Source organism: Chelonia mydas, chromosome 6 (assembly GCF_015237465.2).
Source record: "Chelonia mydas isolate rCheMyd1 chromosome 6, rCheMyd1.pri.v2, whole genome shotgun sequence".
Classification (NCBI taxonomy): domain Eukaryota; kingdom Metazoa; phylum Chordata; order Testudines; family Cheloniidae; genus Chelonia; species Chelonia mydas.
The window spans coordinates 25,933,585-25,954,432 of NC_051246.2; the positions used below are offsets into that span (position 1 = coordinate 25,933,585).

General features: G+C 41.5%; 1 protein-coding gene across 8 annotated transcripts in view; it reads left to right on the top strand.

The window, feature by feature from the left end:
- The window catches only part of AP2A2 (adaptor related protein complex 2 subunit alpha 2), a 102,727-nt gene that overhangs the window by 24,515 nt on the left and 57,364 nt on the right, over window positions 1–20,848 (top strand). For 7 of the 8 annotated variants that reach the window (XM_007059724.4, XM_007059725.4, XM_037899603.2 and 4 more), the window contains exon 2: window positions 10,389–10,457. In XM_007059724.4, coding sequence (XP_007059786.1) covers window positions 10,389–10,457 — 69 coding nt within the window. Of the gene's footprint in view, window positions 1–9,596; window positions 9,600–10,388; window positions 10,458–20,848 lie in introns of all 8 variants that reach the window. The other variant, XM_043547938.1, reaches the window with a different exon arrangement.

Consider the following 20,848-nt stretch of genomic DNA (forward strand, 5'->3'; position numbering starts at 1 on the left):
ATGTGCTTTTCAAATGGGGGGTGGAGTGTGACTGACAGGGAGTGTGTTGTGTGTATGGGGGGGGAGAGAGTGGGTTTTTGGAGGGCTGAGCATGTCAGCATGCTGTCTTGTAAGTTCGGACAGCAGCAGACTCTTCCCCCCCCCCCCCCCCCCCCCGCATTCCACACAGACGGTAAGCAGCCGTCTGTCAGAAACGGAGCTTTCAAAGGGCATATCTGCATTTCTGCAGCAATTCAAAAACAATGACAAGAGTGGCCACTTGACTTAAGGGGATTATGGGACGTTTCCGGAGGCTGATCAGAGCGCAGTAATGCAACACCTCGTTCACACTGACGCCCAGGCATTTCAGCCAAGACGCAGCAAACGTTAATCTTCTTGCCAAGGTGGAGTACCAGCAGCGCTCTAGCTGTGGAGTCAGAGCACTCTACGTGCCTTGCCAGTGTGGAGGGTAGTGAGCTAGGGCACCCAGGGCTGCTTTAATGCGCTGTATCTCAAGTGTAGCCAAGCCCTAAGTCTGGTAAACTGCCAAATCCAGTTAAATAACTAATTTGAAAATATAAAGGATGCTGTTTGCCCCTCTGCTGACTGAGGTGCTTGAGTTGACTAGTGTTAGTTCTCTCAGGTACTGTTCTCAGGTGCTTTGAAGATGTGCAGCCTCAACAACACTCCTGCAACATCTGGATGTTTCCTTAGGCAGTGAAGCAAATGCTGAATCAATGGATACTACAGTAATGAAACAGCAGGCCCACTTATATAAAACAATTTGTTGTATATGGTTAAATCACACAAAGCTCACTTCTAACTTCCTGATAGTAATGCCTAAATAAAAGAATGAGGAGTACTTGTGGCACCTTAGACTAACAAATTTATTTGAGCATAAGCTTTCATGGATAAATGTTAGTCTCTAAGGTGCCACAAGTACTCCTCATTCTTTTTGCTGGTACAGACTAACACAGCTACCACTCTGAAACCTAAATAAAAAGGTCTCAAGCTACCCTTGGTCTCGTTGGTTGGCTTGGAGCTGTTTCGGTAGCTTGTCCTCCAGAGAAATGGACCTTGGTGAACTTGAGCTTAGAGGTACATCTAACCACTGGATCACCCCATTTAGCAATTACTTACTGTGATGTTGGATCCATCTTTTGTCCATGACTTGCTGGCCTTCCTTTTCAGCCTCAAGTCTTGTGGTAAACCTAGAAAGACTGAAGTAGCTCAGTCTGAGGGAGAGGATGTACTCTGAATTGACATGGATACCCTTTACATTCCTGCTCTGGCTGTGCTTGAGTCTATCCTTATTTTCCTGCACAAAAGTATTTCCAAAGCCCATGTGATCATAATTCAGCAGTTCTAACTTGCTTGGCTTTGCAACACTAATATTCATGTAGTATAGTTCTTGTATGCAATTTCTCTCTCAAAAAAGAGAAATTTAATGGCAACTGTAGCAACACGTTTCCATGTGGCATTGGTAAGGTTTGAACTCTGGGCCTTCAGCACTGCAGCACAGCTTTCTCTCATGTGAACTCAAAAACAAACATAAAGCTGGCATCAGGAGTAGGTGGTCGGCCGCCACCTCCTCTCTAGACCAACTATAAGCAGATGTAAAGCAGCGGGTTAAAAAAGCATTTTACAGAAAGTATAATTAAATGCACAAATCTGGCAAATTCTGTGAGGCAGCATGGCTAAGTGCAGAGACTTTGATCTGCCATGTTAAAGGTGTGTTTTACTCCCAATCCTATTTAACGTTTGAGGCATGAGACCCTGCTCACTAATTAAGAGTTGCGGTGGGCACCCAGAGGTTGTCAAAACAATGCAGAGGGTTAAATGCACTGTACTGATGAAATGTTCAAGGATTTCACTTAAATTATAATGTCTTCACTTTGGCAATTTTAATCTGAACAGTAGCAAGATCTTCTTCTAGTTCTGAATTATGTGAACCAAAAGTGAAATTTGATTGCAGTAAATTTAGAAAACTCACAGAAGGCACAACCTGCTATCTTTAGTCTTGAGCGTAGTAAGCAAAAGCAGCATATTTATGATCTTGTGGCTGTTCTCAACCACAGCTGAAGCTGAAGTAGTGGTACAGCTGTAAAAGGAGTAATGTCAGGCAGACACTTACTGTAATCAGCAGCAGGGGAGCCACCACTTTTCCTTTGAGCCACAATAATTTACTGTAAGGAGTCCGGTGGTAGATGAATTTTAGTTCTGCTGTTTCTTTTTGAAGTCTGTTTCTGAATTTTTTTTGTTCAGGCATAGCTACTTTCAAATCTGCTATAGAATGTCCAGGAAGACTGAAGTGTTCTCCTACTGGCTTTTGTATGTTACCATTCCTGATCTCTGACTTGTGTCCATTTATTCTTTTACGTAGGGACTGTCCAGTTTGGCCAATGTACGTGGCAGAGGGGCATTGCTGGCACATAATGACACACATAACATTAGTAGACGTGCAGGTGAATGAGCCTCTGATGGTGTGGCTAGAGTAGATGGGGACAGAGTAGGCAATGAGGTTTGCTACAGGGATTGGTTCCTGGGTTAGTGTTTCTGTGGTGTGGTGTGTAGTTGCTGGTGAGTATTTTGTTTCGGGTTGCCTACTCTGTCCCCATATCTACCCTAGCGACACCATCAAAGGACCCAACCACATCAGCCATATATAATGTTATATATGCCAGCAGTGCCCCTCTGCCATGTACATTAGCCAAACTGGACAGTCCCTACGTAAAAGAATAAATGGACACAAGTCAGACATCAGGAATGGTAACATACAAAAGCCAGTAGGAGAACACTTCAGTCTTCCTGGACATTCTGTAGTAGATTTGACAGTAGCTATGCTTGAACAAAAAAACTTCAGAAACAGACTACAAAGAGAAACAGCAGAACTAAGATTCATTTGCAAATTTAACACCATTAATTTGAGCTTGAATAGGGACTGGGAGTGGCTGGCTCATTACAAAAGCAGTTTTGCCTCTCCTGGAATTGACACCTCCTCATCTATTATGGGGAGTGGACTACATCTACCCTGATCGAATTAGCCCTGTCTGCACTAGTTCTTCACTTGTGAGGTAACTCCCTTCTCTTCATGTGTCAGTATAGTTGTCTGCATCTGTAATTTTCACTTCATGCATCTGAAGAAGTGGGGTTTTTACCCATGAAAGCTTATGCTCAAACAAATCTGTTAGTCTTTAAGGTGCCACTGGACTCCTTGTTTTTGTGGATACAGACTAACACGGCTATCCCCTAATTATTTACTGTAGTAGTCTGAAAAACAATATGTTCAAAAGCAAATCCTGTGCCTGTTTTGATCCCAGGAATGCAGGGGGTCCCCGGTATGGATCCCCTGCCCCCCTTACCTGTTTGGATATCCGTCACTCATCAATAGGGCAAGGTGTTCCAGTTTACATTGGTCCAGATATCTGTCGTTTGCACGGATCAGGACCGACATGAAGTGGAACACCTTCTCCTATTGTACAGTACTGTATTTGCGTCCGCTGGCCACGTTCAGGGCTTATTACCTACGGAGGACGTCCTCCATGCTGATTAAGGAGATGGCAGGTGAAGGAAAGCCCAGTGTAAAGGAGTTTTGGAAGTCCTACAATATCTTGAACGGCTTGGAAAACATTGATGTGTTGTGGGAAGAGGTCCCTTCACAATGTATGAACGGTGTTTAGCGCTGTGCATGGCTAGATGCTGTCCGCAGCTTCATGGGATTTGATGCTGTTCCTGGTCTTGAGCAAGAAATTGTTAAGTTGATGAAGGATGTCTGCTTTGAGGAAGTGGAGGAGGATGATGTACAGGAGTTGTTGGAGTCTCATGCTGAGCAACTGACAAATGAGGAACTGGTTGAGCTGGACCAACAACGGATATCCGAAGAAAGCAAGGACAATGATGTAGGGCTGGAAGCCAAGAATCTGACGACAAAGAATCTCTCCTGTTTCTGTGGATTGCTGGATGAGATGACGGAAATCATATAGAGCGGTGATCCTTTTCGTGAACGGTCTGCCAAAGTCTCCAGGGCTCTCAGTGATGTAATGCCTTGCTAAAGGGAGATCTCTTGTTCAGAGATTCAGACAGGAGAGCAGATGTTGATAAAATCCTTTTTTAAGACTTCTGCAACCAAAAAGCCAGCCATGGAGAAGCCAGCCCAAGAAAACCCAGCCGCCACCCGTACCTAAATTTAACAAAATTGACATTGTTTTATACTGTGTTACTGTTCTGTATTTACTGTGTTAAAATGTTCTGTGTGTTTGAATGGTGTTAGTAGGGTTCTACGTTATTTTATTCAATGTTTTATGTGTAAAATGTGTACTTTATAACCTGTCAGTGTAAAAGGTACACTGTTTAGGCAAAAAGAGCATTGTCATAGGTGAGTGTGGTGAAGTGAATGCATCATCCACCTTATTCCATTATTTATTTCTTAAGGAGAAAAATTCCCTGGTATACGTCGTTTTGGCATCCATCGCCCTTTTCAAAAACGCAACCGCAATGAATACAGGGACCCCCTATATGATACATTCCAGGGACTTGTTCTTTTTGACTTTGCATCTTGCTTGAGGAGGCTCAATCTGGACACTTGAAGTTAATAAAAGGGAATCCTCCAAAGGCAAAGAAAAACTTGCCTCCATGCTAAATTTGACAGTCTGTATTTCTCTCAGTTGCCCAGCTAATATGGGTGTAGAAGCCGATGAACTCAAGTGACCTTTGTGAAGATGGCTTTCTGGGCAGTTATTAAATGGTGTGTAGCTGAAAAGCAATTGCCTAGTCCTTATCTGTAACAAAAAACAGGGAAGGGACTTCAGTGTCCTAATGTGCAGAGCAGCATAACAGCTCTTTCTACAAAAATACTACACTAGTGTCCAACAAATTCATGAAATGAAATCTCTAAGCTGTGAAGGAATTACTGATTTTATGTCCAAGGCATTAATGTAGCTGAAATCATCAAAATATGTTGACCAAGCAGATGACTTGGGGATTAGTTAAGAGTTTGACTGTCGCTGTCCCTCTTACATGTGGAATACAGTAAATACTGAAGCAACTTGTTGGCAGTACAGACAGAGTTGCATCAGCTGCCTTGTTTGTGTTTGATTAATCTCTGGCTGAGAAGACATTTCATTTATCTTACTTTATGGCCTGGAACAATTTATATACTTTAACTTAAGGCAGGTTTTTGGCTATTGTTGTGACAGGGTTTTATTCAAATTCTGGACTCTGCTATACATTTGTGGGTACACTGACTTTAAAAGTGAACGGAAACTTTAAGGATTTGGGAGTGTTCTAGCAATGTGTAGACTAGAATGCTGTTAAATAACCATGTTTTCTGCTGAGAATGTAGTCTGGTGGGTTTTTTTTTCTCCCCCTACTGGGGTTGCTGACATCACAAACGCATGGAGTATTTTGGTACAACTTTCCTTATGCTTAGATACCTTTGTAGTCAACTGCCACTAGAGCAGGGGTGGGCAAACTTTTTGGCCCGAGGGCCACATGGGGGTTGCGAAACTGTATGGAGGGCTGGGTAGGGAAGGCTGTACCTCCCCAAACAGCCTGCCCCCTCCATCCGCCCCCTGCCCCATCCATCCCCTCCAGGACCCCGCCCCCTTATTCAAACCCCTCCCCCCCGTGCCCTGATTGCCCTGACCCTTATCCACACCCCTGCCCCCTGACAGGCCCCCTGGGACTCCGCCTCCCGGGGCCCCACTCCCTATCCAACCGTCCCCTGCTACCTCTTCCCTGGCTGCCTACCCAGAACCTGCTGCCCCTTATCCAACCTCCCCGCCCCCTTACCACGCCACTCAGAGCGGCAGGAGCTCTCAGCCATGCCACCATGCTCCCCAGCAGGAGTGGCGGGGTCAGAATGCTGGGGGCGTGGCGAACTGAGGCTGTGGGGGAAAGGGGACAGCAGGGGAGGGGCAGGGGGCTAGCTGCCCTGACTGGGAGCTCAAGGGCTGGGCAGGACGGTCCCGTGGGCTGGATGTGGGCCATTGTTTGCCCACCTCTGCACTAGAGCAATAAAAACCAATTCCTAGGCAAGAGTCCCAATAGGTAAAAAGCCTTTTTTGAAGTATTCTTTAGGGACAAGGAAGGGTGACTTTTTGTGGTTTAAAGGATCAAACTTGAAACTAAGATCCTGACTCCATTCTAGGTTCTGAGTGAGACCTGGAGTACATAATTAAACCTCTTGTCTCAATTTCTGTGTCTGTGTAGTGTAACACACCCCCTCCCCCCCCCGCACACACACACCATTTCCCTATTTTGTAATGTTGATGTTAAATTCTGTGTTTAAAGTGGAGTTAGAGAGTTTAAAGATGTTATAGAAAGTGTTCAGTTTCTCTAATCTTAATTACAAATATTCCTAAACATTCTGTTAGTCTTTATTTTGCACTTCTCTTTTTATAAAAGTGTAGTAGATTTGCCTACACAAGAGCTAGGTATTTATTTTTCTTCCTGCTGCCTCTCATAGATATATCAAGGTTACTTAAATATATTAAATACATAACTGAGTTAAACGTAGTGATATACCAGACTGATGTCAGCGTTCAGTGGTGCTTAGTAATCTAGATGAACTTTCAAAGGAAGTGCAACATCTCTTGTGACACAATGATGCAGGTCTGAAGGTCAGCATTTTATTCTTCCCCTTTCTAAAAGATAAATGGAGGGGCAGCAGCTTTTGTCAATAGTCGCTGAAATTTACATGAATACTAGCTCTTTGTTTTAACACTTCCCACAATTCTGGTCATATAGAAACAAGTTGGATTGCTAAAATAGGACCAAGTAACTAAAGACCAAAAGCCTTCTCTACAGAAGGGTTTCTTACTAGAGAAATTTCCACACAGTTCAGACTTCAGTACGTAAGCCCTTAAAATATTCTCATTTGTTATTTGCCATATTTTAAAATTAATGTAACCCCAGTTACTTAAATCATTTTCCTCTCACACCATCCTGTCTTTATTTTGTTCTTGCACTACAAAAATCCCAAGCCTTTCTTAAAGGTAGTGGGTAGATACAGTTGCCAAATTTCTACTCGCACAAAACTGAATACCCTTGCCCTCCCCCCGGTCATTCACTCTCTCCACCCTCACTTACTCATTTTCACCAGGCTGGGTTAGGGGTTTAGGGTGCAGAGGAGGGGGTGAGGGCTCCAGCTGGGGGTGCAGGCTCTGGTGTGGGGCTGGGGATGAGAGATTTGGGGTGTAATAGGGTGCTCTGGGCTGGGACCGAGTTGTTCACAGGGCAGGAGGGGGATCAGGGCTGGTGCAGGGGGTTGGGGCATGGGAGGGGTCAGGGACGCAGGCTCCGGGCGGTGCTTACCTCAAGCAGCTCGCAGAAGCAGTGGTATGTCCCGTCTGGCTCCTATGCAGAGGCGTGGCCAGGCGGCTCTGCATGCTGCCCCGTCCTCAGGCACTGCCCCGCACCTCCAATTGGCCACCATTCCCCGCCAATGGGAGCTGTGGATCTGGCGCTTGGGGTGGGGGCAGTGTGCGGAGCCCCCTGGCTGCCCCTACGTTACAAGCCGGGGTGAGGGGGCCATGCTTCTGCTTCTGGGAGCCGCACAAAGCCACTACAGGTGGGGAGCCTGCCTTAGTCCCGCTGCGCCACTGACTGTACGTTTAATGGCCCAGTCAGCCGTGCTGACCAGAGCTGCCAGGGTCCCTTTTCTACCAGGCATTTTGGCAACCTGGCAACCCTATGGTTAAGCCATTATTTTGGCCTACCTAATTGTCCTGCTGCATTGTTGTACTGTTTAATGGAAGCATTCTCTCCCAACATTTGCCTGGACTTCATTAGGATTTTGGTGCATAAATGGGGCTATGTGTATCTTACAGAATGAAAAGCCAACATAATAATTCTCACGGCTACAACTGTTAAAATGACAAACAGAACCTTCAGTGGGACAAGTCACATTACCTAGTTGTTGGTACGCTTTGCTTTATTTACTTGTATTTTGTTTACCCTTTGTTGGTACAGAGTACGAAAGCACCAGTGCACATACTACTCATTCTGGGCTTTCATTATTCTAATGTAACAGGGTCATCCCTAGACATTGTGGTGCCCTGTGCAGCCACTCTGTGGGTGGGGTGGGGGGCTGGCCCCAGGCCTCCAGCAGGGTAGGAGCTGCGCCCAATGTCTGTGGGGAGCAGGAGCAGGCTTGGGGAAATCACCCCCCAGCACGAGCCGGCGGAGTGGAGTGGGTTCTGGCTGGGTCGCTCCACTTTCTGCTGCCCGGTGATTGCAGGGTGGAACCAACCCCTACTGACGGGGCGACGGGAAGTGGAGTGACCCGGCCCCAACCTGCTCCTCTCTTCTCCCCTGGCTCCCAGCCTTGCCCAAATTGCCCCAAACTTCCTGGTGCCCTACACAGCTACCTAGTTTGCATATGGGTAAGGACGGCCCTGGTAATAGAAGTATTGATGGCAGAACTGAATTTTCCTTTAGTCTTAATCGCTTTCCGGTATTTGCAGAACCTGTAGTAAAGCTCCCCAACTTTTTCAGTTCCTCTGAACCTTGCATTTAAGTAAAAGTTTGAATTGTATTGGCCCCTGGGATTCTACTAACCGCAAAGGCAGGAGTATCATTGTAAACCTTCCCCTGGCTCTAGCTCCCTCACCTGCACAACCAGTTATCCTGGGTATTTCCCATCCATCCGTTGTTTGGCTACATTCTTTTGCATTACTGCTTATTGCCTTCCTTGCTGCAGAGGGAGTTTTTGATGCTCCACGTGGTCAGCATTAAATTTGTGGCACCTTGAAAATTAATGAATTATGCAATAAACTGTGCAGCAATGTGACTGCATAGAAAGCATGATCCCTTGGTCATGGCGTTCTAGCTAAATGCGCAAGAGTGAGAGCAGGAGTAGTGTTGGCTACTGCTGATATCTGGAAATATAGAAGCAACTGAAGACCCAAGCAGCCTTCTAAATGTGAATTTACTATACGAATTGTTGGCCCACGTCTCCAATGAAAGGAGTTGAAATGGTCTTTGTCATTTTTTCCATTTTGCTTTCTTCCACCTGCAAACATTACCTCAGTCATGCCTTGGTTAAGTCTCAGCCAGTTGATCATAGGGAGTAACTAAAGTTGAAGTGAACATAGTACTATAACTCCATGTACTTTTTGATATTGCTGAAATACCTAACCCAAAAACTAGTGTGCTGATTGCTGTGTAAAGTTACTTGTTTGTGAAGCTTAAATTATTTTGTTTGGGGTAGGCAAATGTATCATCACCTAAATGTCAAAACACAGCCACTTTCCCTGAATGTCTGTGTGTATTTTTTTTCTCCTCTAAGGAGAAAATACTTGACTTGTAGCTTATTTAAAAAAAAAAAAAAAAAAAAAAAAAAGAAAAAGAAAAAAGGCATTACAAAATGAAAGCTAAACACTCCTTTGACAGCTGGTAGAGCAGTTTCCTATTGCTAGGGTGTAAATGCAAGTCCTCCCACATCTATGCCTTGCTGCTTTTGTAGGCAAGTAGTATATTGGCTCATCATCAACACGCTCCTTTTTAAAGTTCTTTATTCCTGTTCTCATTAAGCAAGTAGGCTGATGCAGAGCAGAAAAATGCTGTGCAAGCTCCAAGGATAGTAGAGCAAACTCATGAACTTGTAGTGTAATTAGACTGTAAGGAACTTTAAAGCTTCTTATTTATTTATGGTATAAATGTTTGATCAAAAGAAAGGGCACGCAAGCCTACTGATCATTAATGGCCACTTAAACCATTTAAACTTAAATTATTGTTTTTAAGAACTTCAGGAGTAATGGGAGAAGGTTTTAAGACTACAATTGTTTGGTAACTGAATTGCTCAGGGAGAGTTCAGAGGGCAAAATCAAGCTATTGACTAGATTTTAAAATTGAGTTAAAAGTTTTGTTATATGTATCCGGGAGTTCACACTCCAATTTGTTTTTTATGATTTCATTTTTCTATTCCTTAGATGTCTTATCTCCTTTCCTCCTCCCCTCCCCTTTTTTTGTAAAAGAGCAGCACACACGTGAAAGCTATATGCAAATAAACCATAGGTAAACCTTTAGAAAGCACTGACTTTTTGAAAATTATGCCATGCGTGATTTTTCTTCTAAGTAATAGGTTAAAAATCAGACTTTTTTTTTTAAACTTTTGGCTATTTGTCAAATACTTTGAAACTTTGTTCTCTGGACATTTTAATGTGGGAGAGCAGGGTGATAAGCCTTTTTAATTAAAAAAAAGGCTTTCCATTTCCCCAGAAGATGTTAATGTACTACACTTGGTGTTCACTCTGTAGTCTTTTGTTGCTTGGAGGTGGGGGGGAAGGTTCTACCAGTGCCTCCACTTTTAAGGAGTGGTGAATTGAAAAAACTGTGCTGAAAGAATTATAGACAAATTAGGAGCTGTTTGAAATGCTGAACCTTGATGTAAATTCTCTTGATTTCAGGCAAAAGCAAAGAAGCAGAGATAAAGAGGATAAACAAAGAACTGGCAAACATTCGGTCAAAATTTAAAGGTAAGTGTATTTTAAGTACCTTCAGATCTTTACCTTGTCTTTTACCCTATACTCTATTCTCTCATCTCATCATGTGATCGTTTTCTTTCTTGTCTTTTTCATTTTTCTTCCTTGTTCTGGTCTCAAGTGAGCAAAATGCTAGTGTCATCTGTCAAAATATAATACTGAAAACTGAGCAATTGTCCATTCTAAATGATCTGTCAGCCTGTGGAACTCCTTGCCAGAGGATGTTGTGAAGGCCAAGACTAGAACTGGGTTCAAAAAAGAACTAGATAAATTCATGGAGGATAGGTCCATCAATGACCTTTTAACGGAACTTCTAAAATTAGGTTCAACATAAGCAGTTTTAAATTTTAATATAGTAATAAAACATGAGCAATACTAAGTATTCTTATAAAGTGAAGGCTAGAGAACACTTAGCTTCCATGCTATGTAGTGTTAAAACTATACCTTGAGTGTATATTTAATACATCATATATACCTATAATTGTAATCTCATCTAAGGTTCCTAAACGTTCTGAATTTAAGTGTGTGGTTTGTGGAGTTGCTAGTGGCTGCTGCCATTTCCTAATGCAGTGTTTCATCAGCAGTGTCTTCACTCAATAAATGTTTATATTGACTTGTTATACTGAGGGCTGCATTTATGACAATAGTAATGTGTAACTGGGTGAAAGTTGTCTGCATCTCCGAATTTACTATATGGTAAACCTGTTCTTAAGCTTTTTCTCAAAAGCGCCCCAAAAGGCCTTTCATTCTCTATCAAAAATAGTGCTATTTCTAATCAGAGTAATCACTTGTTCACTTAAGGTTTGTCTTAAAAACACCCCCCTCGAACAACAAAAGTTTTGTCGATGAAAAGCACCAGTGTGCTCCCAGCATAGAATTTTCATATGCCGCAAGCCTCAGCGAATAGCCAGGAGATCCTGGTGTGCACATTTTACTGATCTGCCTGCAGTATATTTCAAACTTAGTAGATACAGCACTTCTGGGCTCTGCTCTCTTGATAACCTTGCAATAGTCCAAAGTTTTGGTGTGTTTAAAACTGTAAAAGCAGTGGACTTCAGATTTGTTTAGCTGGGTTGTTTTATCAGGCAAAGTTTCTAGACATGAAGCATCTTGTTAGTAAAGCATGTTGGGGAGCAAGCAGACTCTAGTTGGCATGCTAATTTAACAGACTTCTTTTGGAGAAACAAGTGTCTAGGGAAAAAGAAAAGGAGTACTTGTGGCACCTTAGAGACTAACCAATTTATTTGAGCATAAGCTTTCCTGAGCTACAGTTAGCTGTAGCTCACGAAAGCTTATGCTCAAATAAATTGGTTAGTCTCTAAGGTGCCACAAGTACTCCTTTTCTTTTTGCGAATACAGACTAACACGGCTGCTACTCTGAAACCTGTCTAGGGAAAGTGATACAGGTGGCTTTGAGAAGAAAAACAAATTAAGTTTGACTGCAAGTGATAGTAGGTACCACACACATGCTTTTTGTTGATAAACATTGTACCAATTCAACATGGTATGGATTATCAGAGATGTCTTCAAACTCATCAGAATGTTTACTGCTTTCAACTGAAAGCTTTAATAAACAGGCAAAGTTTTCACAGTTCACAGCAGCTGCTGTAATTTAAATATCTTCTGAATTGGGTATTTTGCAACCTAAATGCAGTATTTGGTGAACTGGAACAAAAACATGCACTGCAGTGACAGTACATCAGTGAAATAATTTTCTTCCATGAGAAGTGACAATCACAAGATTGCATTATATTAGAGCATCAAACCTTTTTATCAATGCTAATATGTTCTGTACATGCTCAGACCTAGAGGCAAACGATATCAGTATAATTGGAGCCAGAAGTGATCCTAAGCCTTGTCTACAGTTGTTGATAATGGGTGGTGTTTCTGTAGACTTGGCTAAACAGTCTTATACTTATGCTTTGAACCTTGTCTGCAGTAATACTACCATAGTCCGCCATAGCACTGGTTACGGTGGTATTGATGCAGGTACAGAGTGGTGTGTAGGCAAGGCTCTGAGTGTTCATGATTGTATTTCTCCCCCTTGTAAATCCTTGGTATTGTCCTAATAGCCACTTTACAAACTGACTTGCAGCAGGTTCTGTGCAGATAATGACAGGGTAATAGAAGTATGTTCTGAACTTCATATAATTACTAGGTTATACAGTCCAGATAGCATGGTTGGATGCTTGGCTTATTCAGTTCTTTGACAATCTGTTTAATGTTGGCGTAAATTCTGTTTGATGTGAGGTTTTGCATAGCCCACCATATTGCTGATGTAATCTCATCCAGTTCTCTCTATTTGTGCCATTTCTGGAAAAGTCACATTAATGTACATCTTCTCAGCTCTTCACCCCAGCTTCTGCAGACATGGTTATCAGACATATGGTGTTGGCTAATGCTTGTTGCTAATACCGAAATATGTAACACAGTGCTAATCAATGGCCAAATTTTCCCTAACAAGTTATTTTCAAAATATTAAATTTTGACTCTACTTAATTATCATTAAGTTAAGATTACTGTGCCTCTTAAATTTTAACTATTCCAACATTTTAAAACAAAAATTAGAACTCAGATCATGGTTCTAAAATCCACTCAGCACCTATTCTGATCATGTATCCCTACTAACCTTCTACCAATGAGCTAGACATACTTTTACATGCTTACCCTATCTAGATTTCCAGTATGGGCCACAGGCTGCCACCATCTCTACTCTCTACTGTACACTGCCAGCTGAACAGTCCACCTGCTATTTATGGGCCCCAGTCTCATGTCAGAACCGTTGCGTCAGGCATGGTAACTTCTTTCAGATTATCTATCCTTCATTCCAAACACATCCTTCTTTATCTGTTATCCCGTGTGGGCCGTAGAGTTCAAGAACCTGATATCTCCTTATGTGGCTGGAAAACTAGCTCTAGTCAGTGTGCTTGGCCTTCATTCTCCTCCTAGTTCAAAGATCTATTTTTAGCATGTTTGCAATGGTACTATTCGGACCCTGGAATATCCTGTACATTGAATGTATGAATATCCTGTACATTCTGCTTTAGGGCTAGAGGCTCACTTAAATATCTCCGCTTTCTAAGAAATAAGAAATGTCCTCAGTTTCTTTTAGAGCTAGTCAAGAGTTTTTTTAAAATGTTAGACTTTCTGGCCAAATCAGTGTTTCGTGCAGAGGACTAAATCAATAGGTGAAATTTACTAACATATTACAAATTATTTTCATATTCTTTGTCATGGAGCCACATAAATGCAAGTCTTTAGAAGTAATCCAGTTACCCACAAAGCTCAAGTTAATTTGACTGATTTTTTTTTCCAAGAGTGGCATTCAAAGTCCTACATTGTTACTCCTTGCAAGCTTGTTTGATCACAAGAATGAGAATTTAAAAGTTGCTGTTTTGATATTTGAAACTGGGTCCCAACCCCCACTTTTCTCTACGTAACTGACTTTTTTTAACAAATGAAAAACTTAGAGCATATGTAAATAGATACCATATGGGATAACTGTACGCTTTGCAGGGTACCAGATTACACTTTGTTAGTACGGCTGCTTTCTGCTAGCAGAATTCCAGTGAGTCATTAGCATTGAAGGTCATTACATAAACATTTACAATTCCAGAATGTTAATGTGTTGATTCCTTATTTTAAAAACCCCTTCCCTTGTAAAGCTGACTTTTCCTCAGTTGAGGATTTTTTGGGGCTGCAACTCTCTCCTTTCCCTAATAACGGCTTCTTAAAAATCTGCCATATTTCTTGCAGATTGAGGAAAATATTAGTTAGTGACTTGCCGGGAAAGCGTGAGCATTGGGGCTTGTGTGTGTGTGTGTTTTTTAAAAGCTATTTGTAGACCAGTCGTAGCTCCACAGCTGCTTGTATGGAGCCAAATTTGTAAGTATTCATCAAATGTTAAGTCTTCCTCTTGTTGCTATTATAGGTTTTTCATGTTGGCATTTCCCAAACATTGAACAGAAGTGGCTTTCTAAAATTAACTTGAGTTGTGCAGTCTTCACTGGAGTTGCCTTCAGCTAGCCCTGATCCATATTTATACGTTGTAATCTCCCCTCCTCAGGGACATTTTCTGCTGGTTGACAAAAGTGTCTTTTATTCTGAAAGCGGAGCTTGTTAATTGAGGGAGGGGAACATAGATAAGTGAATGTTGCTGTGGAACAGGGCTTAAAATTCTTAAAATCTTTATCATCACTGTGACACTTTTACTTGGTCATTAGATCTGCTTATACGCCCAATGTTAAGGAGCAATTTGACTCTGTTCCCATTAGCAGTAACCTCTTGTCTCCCCAAGCCAAAATTGGTGGTACATCTTCCAGTGAAATAAACTTCACAGACCTAAATTGTGTGCTTGCTTTATTTCACTATCTCTCTTTACTACGTTTTTTAGCATCCCATGCTGCTTGTTGTATCCTTCTTCTTTACAGCTCTTTATTTCACAGGTCAATAAACTATATTTCCCTTTTGTATATTCTCCTCTCTTGGTTGTGCCTCTGCCCTCGCTTGGCAACTTTCCATATCTGGAGGGAAAAAATCCTACTGTCACTCTAGCATCTATTTGATCACCTGCCTTGTCTTTTTTTTTTTTTTTTAAACACACTGAAATCTGTCCCAAGACCCCAATTAAGAATTTTGAACTGGCTGAATATAGTATATCCAATATTGTGTGCAAAGTGTTCAAATCCTTTATAAAGCAACATATTTTAAACACTGGTAGGGTAGTAACTGGAGGTAAAATTGGTAGCCATTAAGTACTTGGTGACTTGTGCTGCTGTAAGCATGCAGAGGCCTAGCTGTTCCAATGCAGCTGCGCCACTGTAAGATCGCTTGTGTAGCCGCTTTGTGCCGATGAGAGTGCTCCCGTCGAGATAATGAAACCACCTCCACGAGCGGCAGTAGTTATGTTGGTGGGAGGCATAAGGCTGTGCACGCTACCATCTATGTCGGCGAAACTTATGTTCAGGGGGCTGGGTCCGTCCCCCCCCCCCCCCCCCCCCCCCCACTCCTGAGCGACATAAGTTTTGCTGCTATAAGTGATAGTGTAGTCATGGCCTTAGAGAATGCATAATGGCTTAATTGTGCACCAGTACAGAAAAGTTGTTTTGCAAATAATGTATGCAGCACCCTTTTATTATAGGGATTACTATTAGCTCCCCCATATTTAAGTTGCCCAATGCTTTCATTATAAAAGGTCCCTGTGACCTTTTCTCAGAAGATCGAGCACTTCCATTGTTTCCAGTGAGTCTCTGCCATGTAGCAGAGAGAAAAATGGCCCAAAGCCTTTTCTTTCAAATGAAATTACAGTTTTAGCCAAATCTGAATGCAAACTTCTGAAAACTACAATTTCTCTGCTTTTGTAAGAATGCTGAACAAATTTTGCTGACAATTACTGAACATACACATTATAATTAGAAGCTGGGCTCACACCACCACCACCAAAGCAGCAGTACACACTGCATTGGGAGCCCTGGGAGCAGGTAGCCTGTCTTGGGACTGTAGTGTGGAGCAAGCGTCTTGCTGGGCTTCTCTGAAAATCCCTCTGGATTTGTACATAGCTCCAGTGGCCCGTAACCCCCCTGAAAAGTGAAAATGGGGAAGGCACTCCTCCACTTTCTGGGGAGAGCTGGGCCATGCTCCCTCAGGCCTAGTAAGTGGTCTGACAGAGTCCCTTCCCTTCCCTTGCCGCCTCCCCCCCCCCCCCCCCCCCCACCCCATGGAAAATGACCTTCTCCAGCTAACATAGGTAGCTCTGTAACACCAGCTGTGTTGCGGTGCTGAGTGTTCAGGGTTCAATCCTTGCTGATGCATAATGAGATTCTTATAGATCACATAACTTGTTTTTAATCTTCATCCCTTTTTTTAAAAAAAATAAATAAAAAAGCAAACTATATAAGCTAAAGAACTCTTTTCTGTGTTACAAAGTCAAGTGCTTAAAAATTAAGAAATACTAGAATTTAGGTTGCCCATGATACCTTACTCCTGTTTCCTTGTGCCTACGCATTATGATGATTTTTTAGCTATTTAGGAAGATTTAAGACTAACAAGTTCTAGCCACCAACATGAAAGAATTCAGCCTGAGGGCTAGGATTTCACTCTGAATTTCAGCCTGAGTAATTTGTCAAAAGTATAATGCATCAAAGCCAAGGTTATAACAAAAGTTTGCGCAAACATGACTAAGTATTGTTGTGTGTTCTGCCTATGCTTTGTTTAATGTTCTGTGTGACTTGTGTGTTCACTGCAGAAAAGCCTCTCTCCAGTTAGCTTATCATGTATACTTTTTCTTGCTTAATTTTCAACCTAGAATCATATTTTAATTAGAGAGAGAATTACTTTATCTTCACAGTATAATCTGATATTCTGCATTGTGATAGTAAGAGATGAAATGTGATTTGTATGGTAGTTGGAAATACAGGAGTTCTTGAGGCCTTGGGGCATACTACTGTCCCAGACTAAATGAAAAGGAGTACTTGTGGCACCTGAGAGACTAACAAGTTTATTTGAGCATAAGCTTTCGTGAGCTATAGCTCACTTCGTCGGATGCTGTAGCTCACGAAAGCTTATGCTCAAATAAACTTGTTAGTCTCTCAGGTGCCACAAGTACTCCTTTTCTTTTTGCGGATACAGACTAACATGGCTGCTACTCTGAAACCTGTTCCAGACTGTGTTTACAAATGCTCTGGCTAGACTAGAATTTTGGTTGATGTAAATTGAGTTAATTGCCAGCTAGTTCCAGTTAATTAATCCTATTGGAAATATTGGCGCTATAGGGAGAAAGTTAAGGTGAGGTGCGTGCTTGTTGGATACTGTGTAAATTGCCTGAGGGCAGACTTTAGAACAGTGCAGAGCTTACTGATAGCAGAGCTGGGGGTGGGCAGAGAGTGGTACTAGGAAGCAATGCTGGCGGCTGCCTTTATTTTTTCCCTCTCCGGAGTTTAGTGTTATATTCCTAGCACACCTTTGACTCCCTGCTCTGGCGTAGCTCAAATCCAATTATCTTCCTCATTGCTCTGCATCCTCAGACTCTGTTGGCCCACATAGCTGCAGTACTCTGGCTTTCACTCCTACTCTTCCCCAACCCAATGGACCCGTCATGAGTTCTTTTGTAATTATCTTGTAGGAAAGAGTGAAGAATTCCTTGTGGCTATTTCTCAAGGGTGGCCGGCTGGCCCCAGACTCGCGTTCTGTGACTGTTCTCATCCCACTGCATGGCATGGCATGGAGATCTTTAGAAAAAAGGGAACTTCCATACCCAGCTGGTGGAGCCCAGGCAGCTCAAGTGCATAGACCTGGGCTCTAGCACTGCCTTTATGTCAGCCTCGGGAAGCCCTTCCCCCAGTGTGTTGGAATTTCCCAGTGGTTAAGGGTCTATGCTAAATATGGACTTGGATTTTTCAGTACAAGGAAACTTGGCCACTAGGATTGGGGCTTCCTTGACTGTTGTGTACAACAGAGTGTTTGAAACAAATCAAAACAAAATACAGGCCAAGGACACAATTAATGTTGGTGTGTAAAGACTGAAATCTAGGGGTCTTTGTCTTGAAAGAAAATTCTAATGTAGCCCTTTATTTAAATATCTAGAAACGTTGTGCCTTTTTTCCCCCAGTGGTAAATTGTAAGCATGGCTGTGAAGATATTAGTAGCATTAGTAGATATTAGTAGAAATACTAGCAGTTTTAATGAGACTCTTTACCTGACTGCTTCTTAATAATAATAATTAATAAATCACTTTAATCTGAAGATCTCAAAGCACTCTTTAAACCCTGAAGCTGTGAAACACCAGTCTCAGATGCCAGCTATATGCTGATTCTACAGGCAAACTGTGTCTGTCTTCTCAGTGTAGTAAGTCGGTGGTAGAGCTGGGGAAAGAAGAGGAGTTCTAAATCCCAGTTGCCTGCTCTGATAACTCACTAAACTGTTCCTCTACCAAAGCTCAGCCACTGTAGCCTAAGATGCTTCATTTTTATCCTTAAAATGTTTGTGGTTTAACTTGTGCTATTGAAAGATCCTGTAATTGAAATAGTCTGTTCTGATTTCTTATCAGAACTGAAAGTCCTGTCACTGTTCCCTTCCCCAAATTGCGTGCAGAGATCCATCATAATGCACTTTCTACCAAATGATTAAGAAAGGGGCTATGGACAGGATGCGGGACAGGTGCTCGATGATTATACCAAGGAATACAACAGCCAGTTGCTTGTATTAGCATAACATGAATACTTATTTTGTCTAAGCAAAAATGTTCATACCAAAGGCTGATCTTAGCAGACAGGTGAGTGACTGACACACATTTTCTGTTAACGCTTTTTGAAGCAATATTTCTTTAGAGAGTTTATTTAGACCTAAGTATAAATACTTTAATTTAGACATTCTTGGAGAGGGTTAACAGATTTTACTGTAATCTGATATTTAAATCCTGATTTTACTTCCTGATTTGTAGGTATCATAATAAGCTTTCTGCTGCTAGTATGCTGGCAGCTAAGTACTTGAGGATTTGTGATCCGATGAAGTGAGCTGTAGCTCACGAAAGCTCATGCTCAGATAAATTGGTTAGTCTCTAAGGTGCCACAAGTACTCCTTTTCTTTTTGCGAATACAGACTAACACGGCTGTTACTCTGATACTTGAGGATTTGTAACTGATATTGTAAAATAACTCCTGGAGACTTTTGCTTGTTCACTTAAACTATTCAGTTAGGCTCCTTTCTATAATTCCTGCTACACTTGCTGGCAGAAGTACGTAAATTACTCTAAAGTTTATAGATGTGAACATAGAACCTACCAAAACTAGATAGCACATTACAAGCTGTGATATGAGTGCTTACGACCAGAATACTTATCTGCTGGTCCATTGGATTGCTGGAACTAGTGTACTAACTACACAAAAGCAAGTCATACAGAACTTAAAGCTAAATCACTGAACCGCACAAACTGGCAAGCAAACTTTTTGCACCAGCATGTGTGCTTGAATCCATTTTCTCTCTCCTGAATGTAAACCATTACCCCCTTAACATAAAATTGAAATCTTTACATTCCAATTGGTTACTGGCTCCAAAAAAAACTACCTTACTAGTGCCCCCACAAGCTAATTGGACTGGTTGGGTGTTATCAATTTTGTGTGTAGACAGTCCAGTCACATAGAATTGAGTGTTCTTACTCTTTCTGATTGTATTCAATAGACTATACTTTAAAAATTGCTGTAAAATTACAGACAACTCAGGATGTTTTCCTAATTTTCCCCTTTCTGTTGTGGCTTCATTTATAAACTATCATTTGTACCGTATCCTTGTTTACGTTTCTGGTTGGAATAAATTCAGAGGAGATTTCATAATGTTGCTTTTGAGGTTATGCTTTTCCTATATTGATTATATGTCTGAGAGAAGCATGACCCACAACTGCAGTTCCTATTGGTGTGTGCACGGCTCTATAATTTGGTGTTAAAATCTCTGAAGTGGTGGGAGAAAACAAGAAGAAATTTGAAAGCATAATTTCCCCTTCTTTACAACAGTGGAATTTACCTCATCAATGGATAGTAATTCCCATCGGATGACAAGAACACCAAGTTTTCTAGGGAAAGAGAAGTATTTTTTGTCCTGTTTGTTGTGGTTGAAACTGCTGACCAGAATTCTTTGGATCCTTCCTGTTTCTGCTGAATTTCAAACATAAGTTGTTACAGAAACTTATGTATATATCTTTCATTGAGGAGAACCTGATCAGAAGAAAAACATTTCCTGTTGCTTTCTGTTTCCTGTGAGCAACAAAATACGAACTTGCTGTTGGGGGTTAGAGGAAAATATATAATGCTTTGTCACTAAAACACTTGGTTTTTTGTGTAGTGAGATTCATCATGTACAAGGGACCTTTATGCAATTTCAGACTACAGTAAACTGTACAAAAAATCAGAGTAAGTGCTAGGATGGAGACTTGAGTTGCACAAATTGAGATTTCTTCAGCATGCATAAGTGTGTCCAGGCATGTGTGTTTGAAGTGGGGCGGTTGTTGAGTTCTCACAACATACTTAAAATAACAAAGCTGTGTTTAAACTATTAGTAAGGTTGTTTAAACAAACTATACACAGTTCAATTTAGTCCTCGGTATTGGAATCCATTTTAGATTTTATATTGTAATACAAAATGAAACAAACTAGGGCTGTCAATTTTAAACGCAATTAACTCACGTGATTAACTCAAAGTAATCACGATTTAAAAAATTAGTCATGATTAATTGCAGTTTTAATCAACTGTTAAGCAATAGAATAACAAGTGAAATTTATTAAATATTTTTGGATTTTTTTTACCTTTTCAAATATATTGATTTCAATTACAAAACAGAATACAACATTTACACTGCTCACTTTGTATTATTATTATTTTGGATTACAAATATTTGC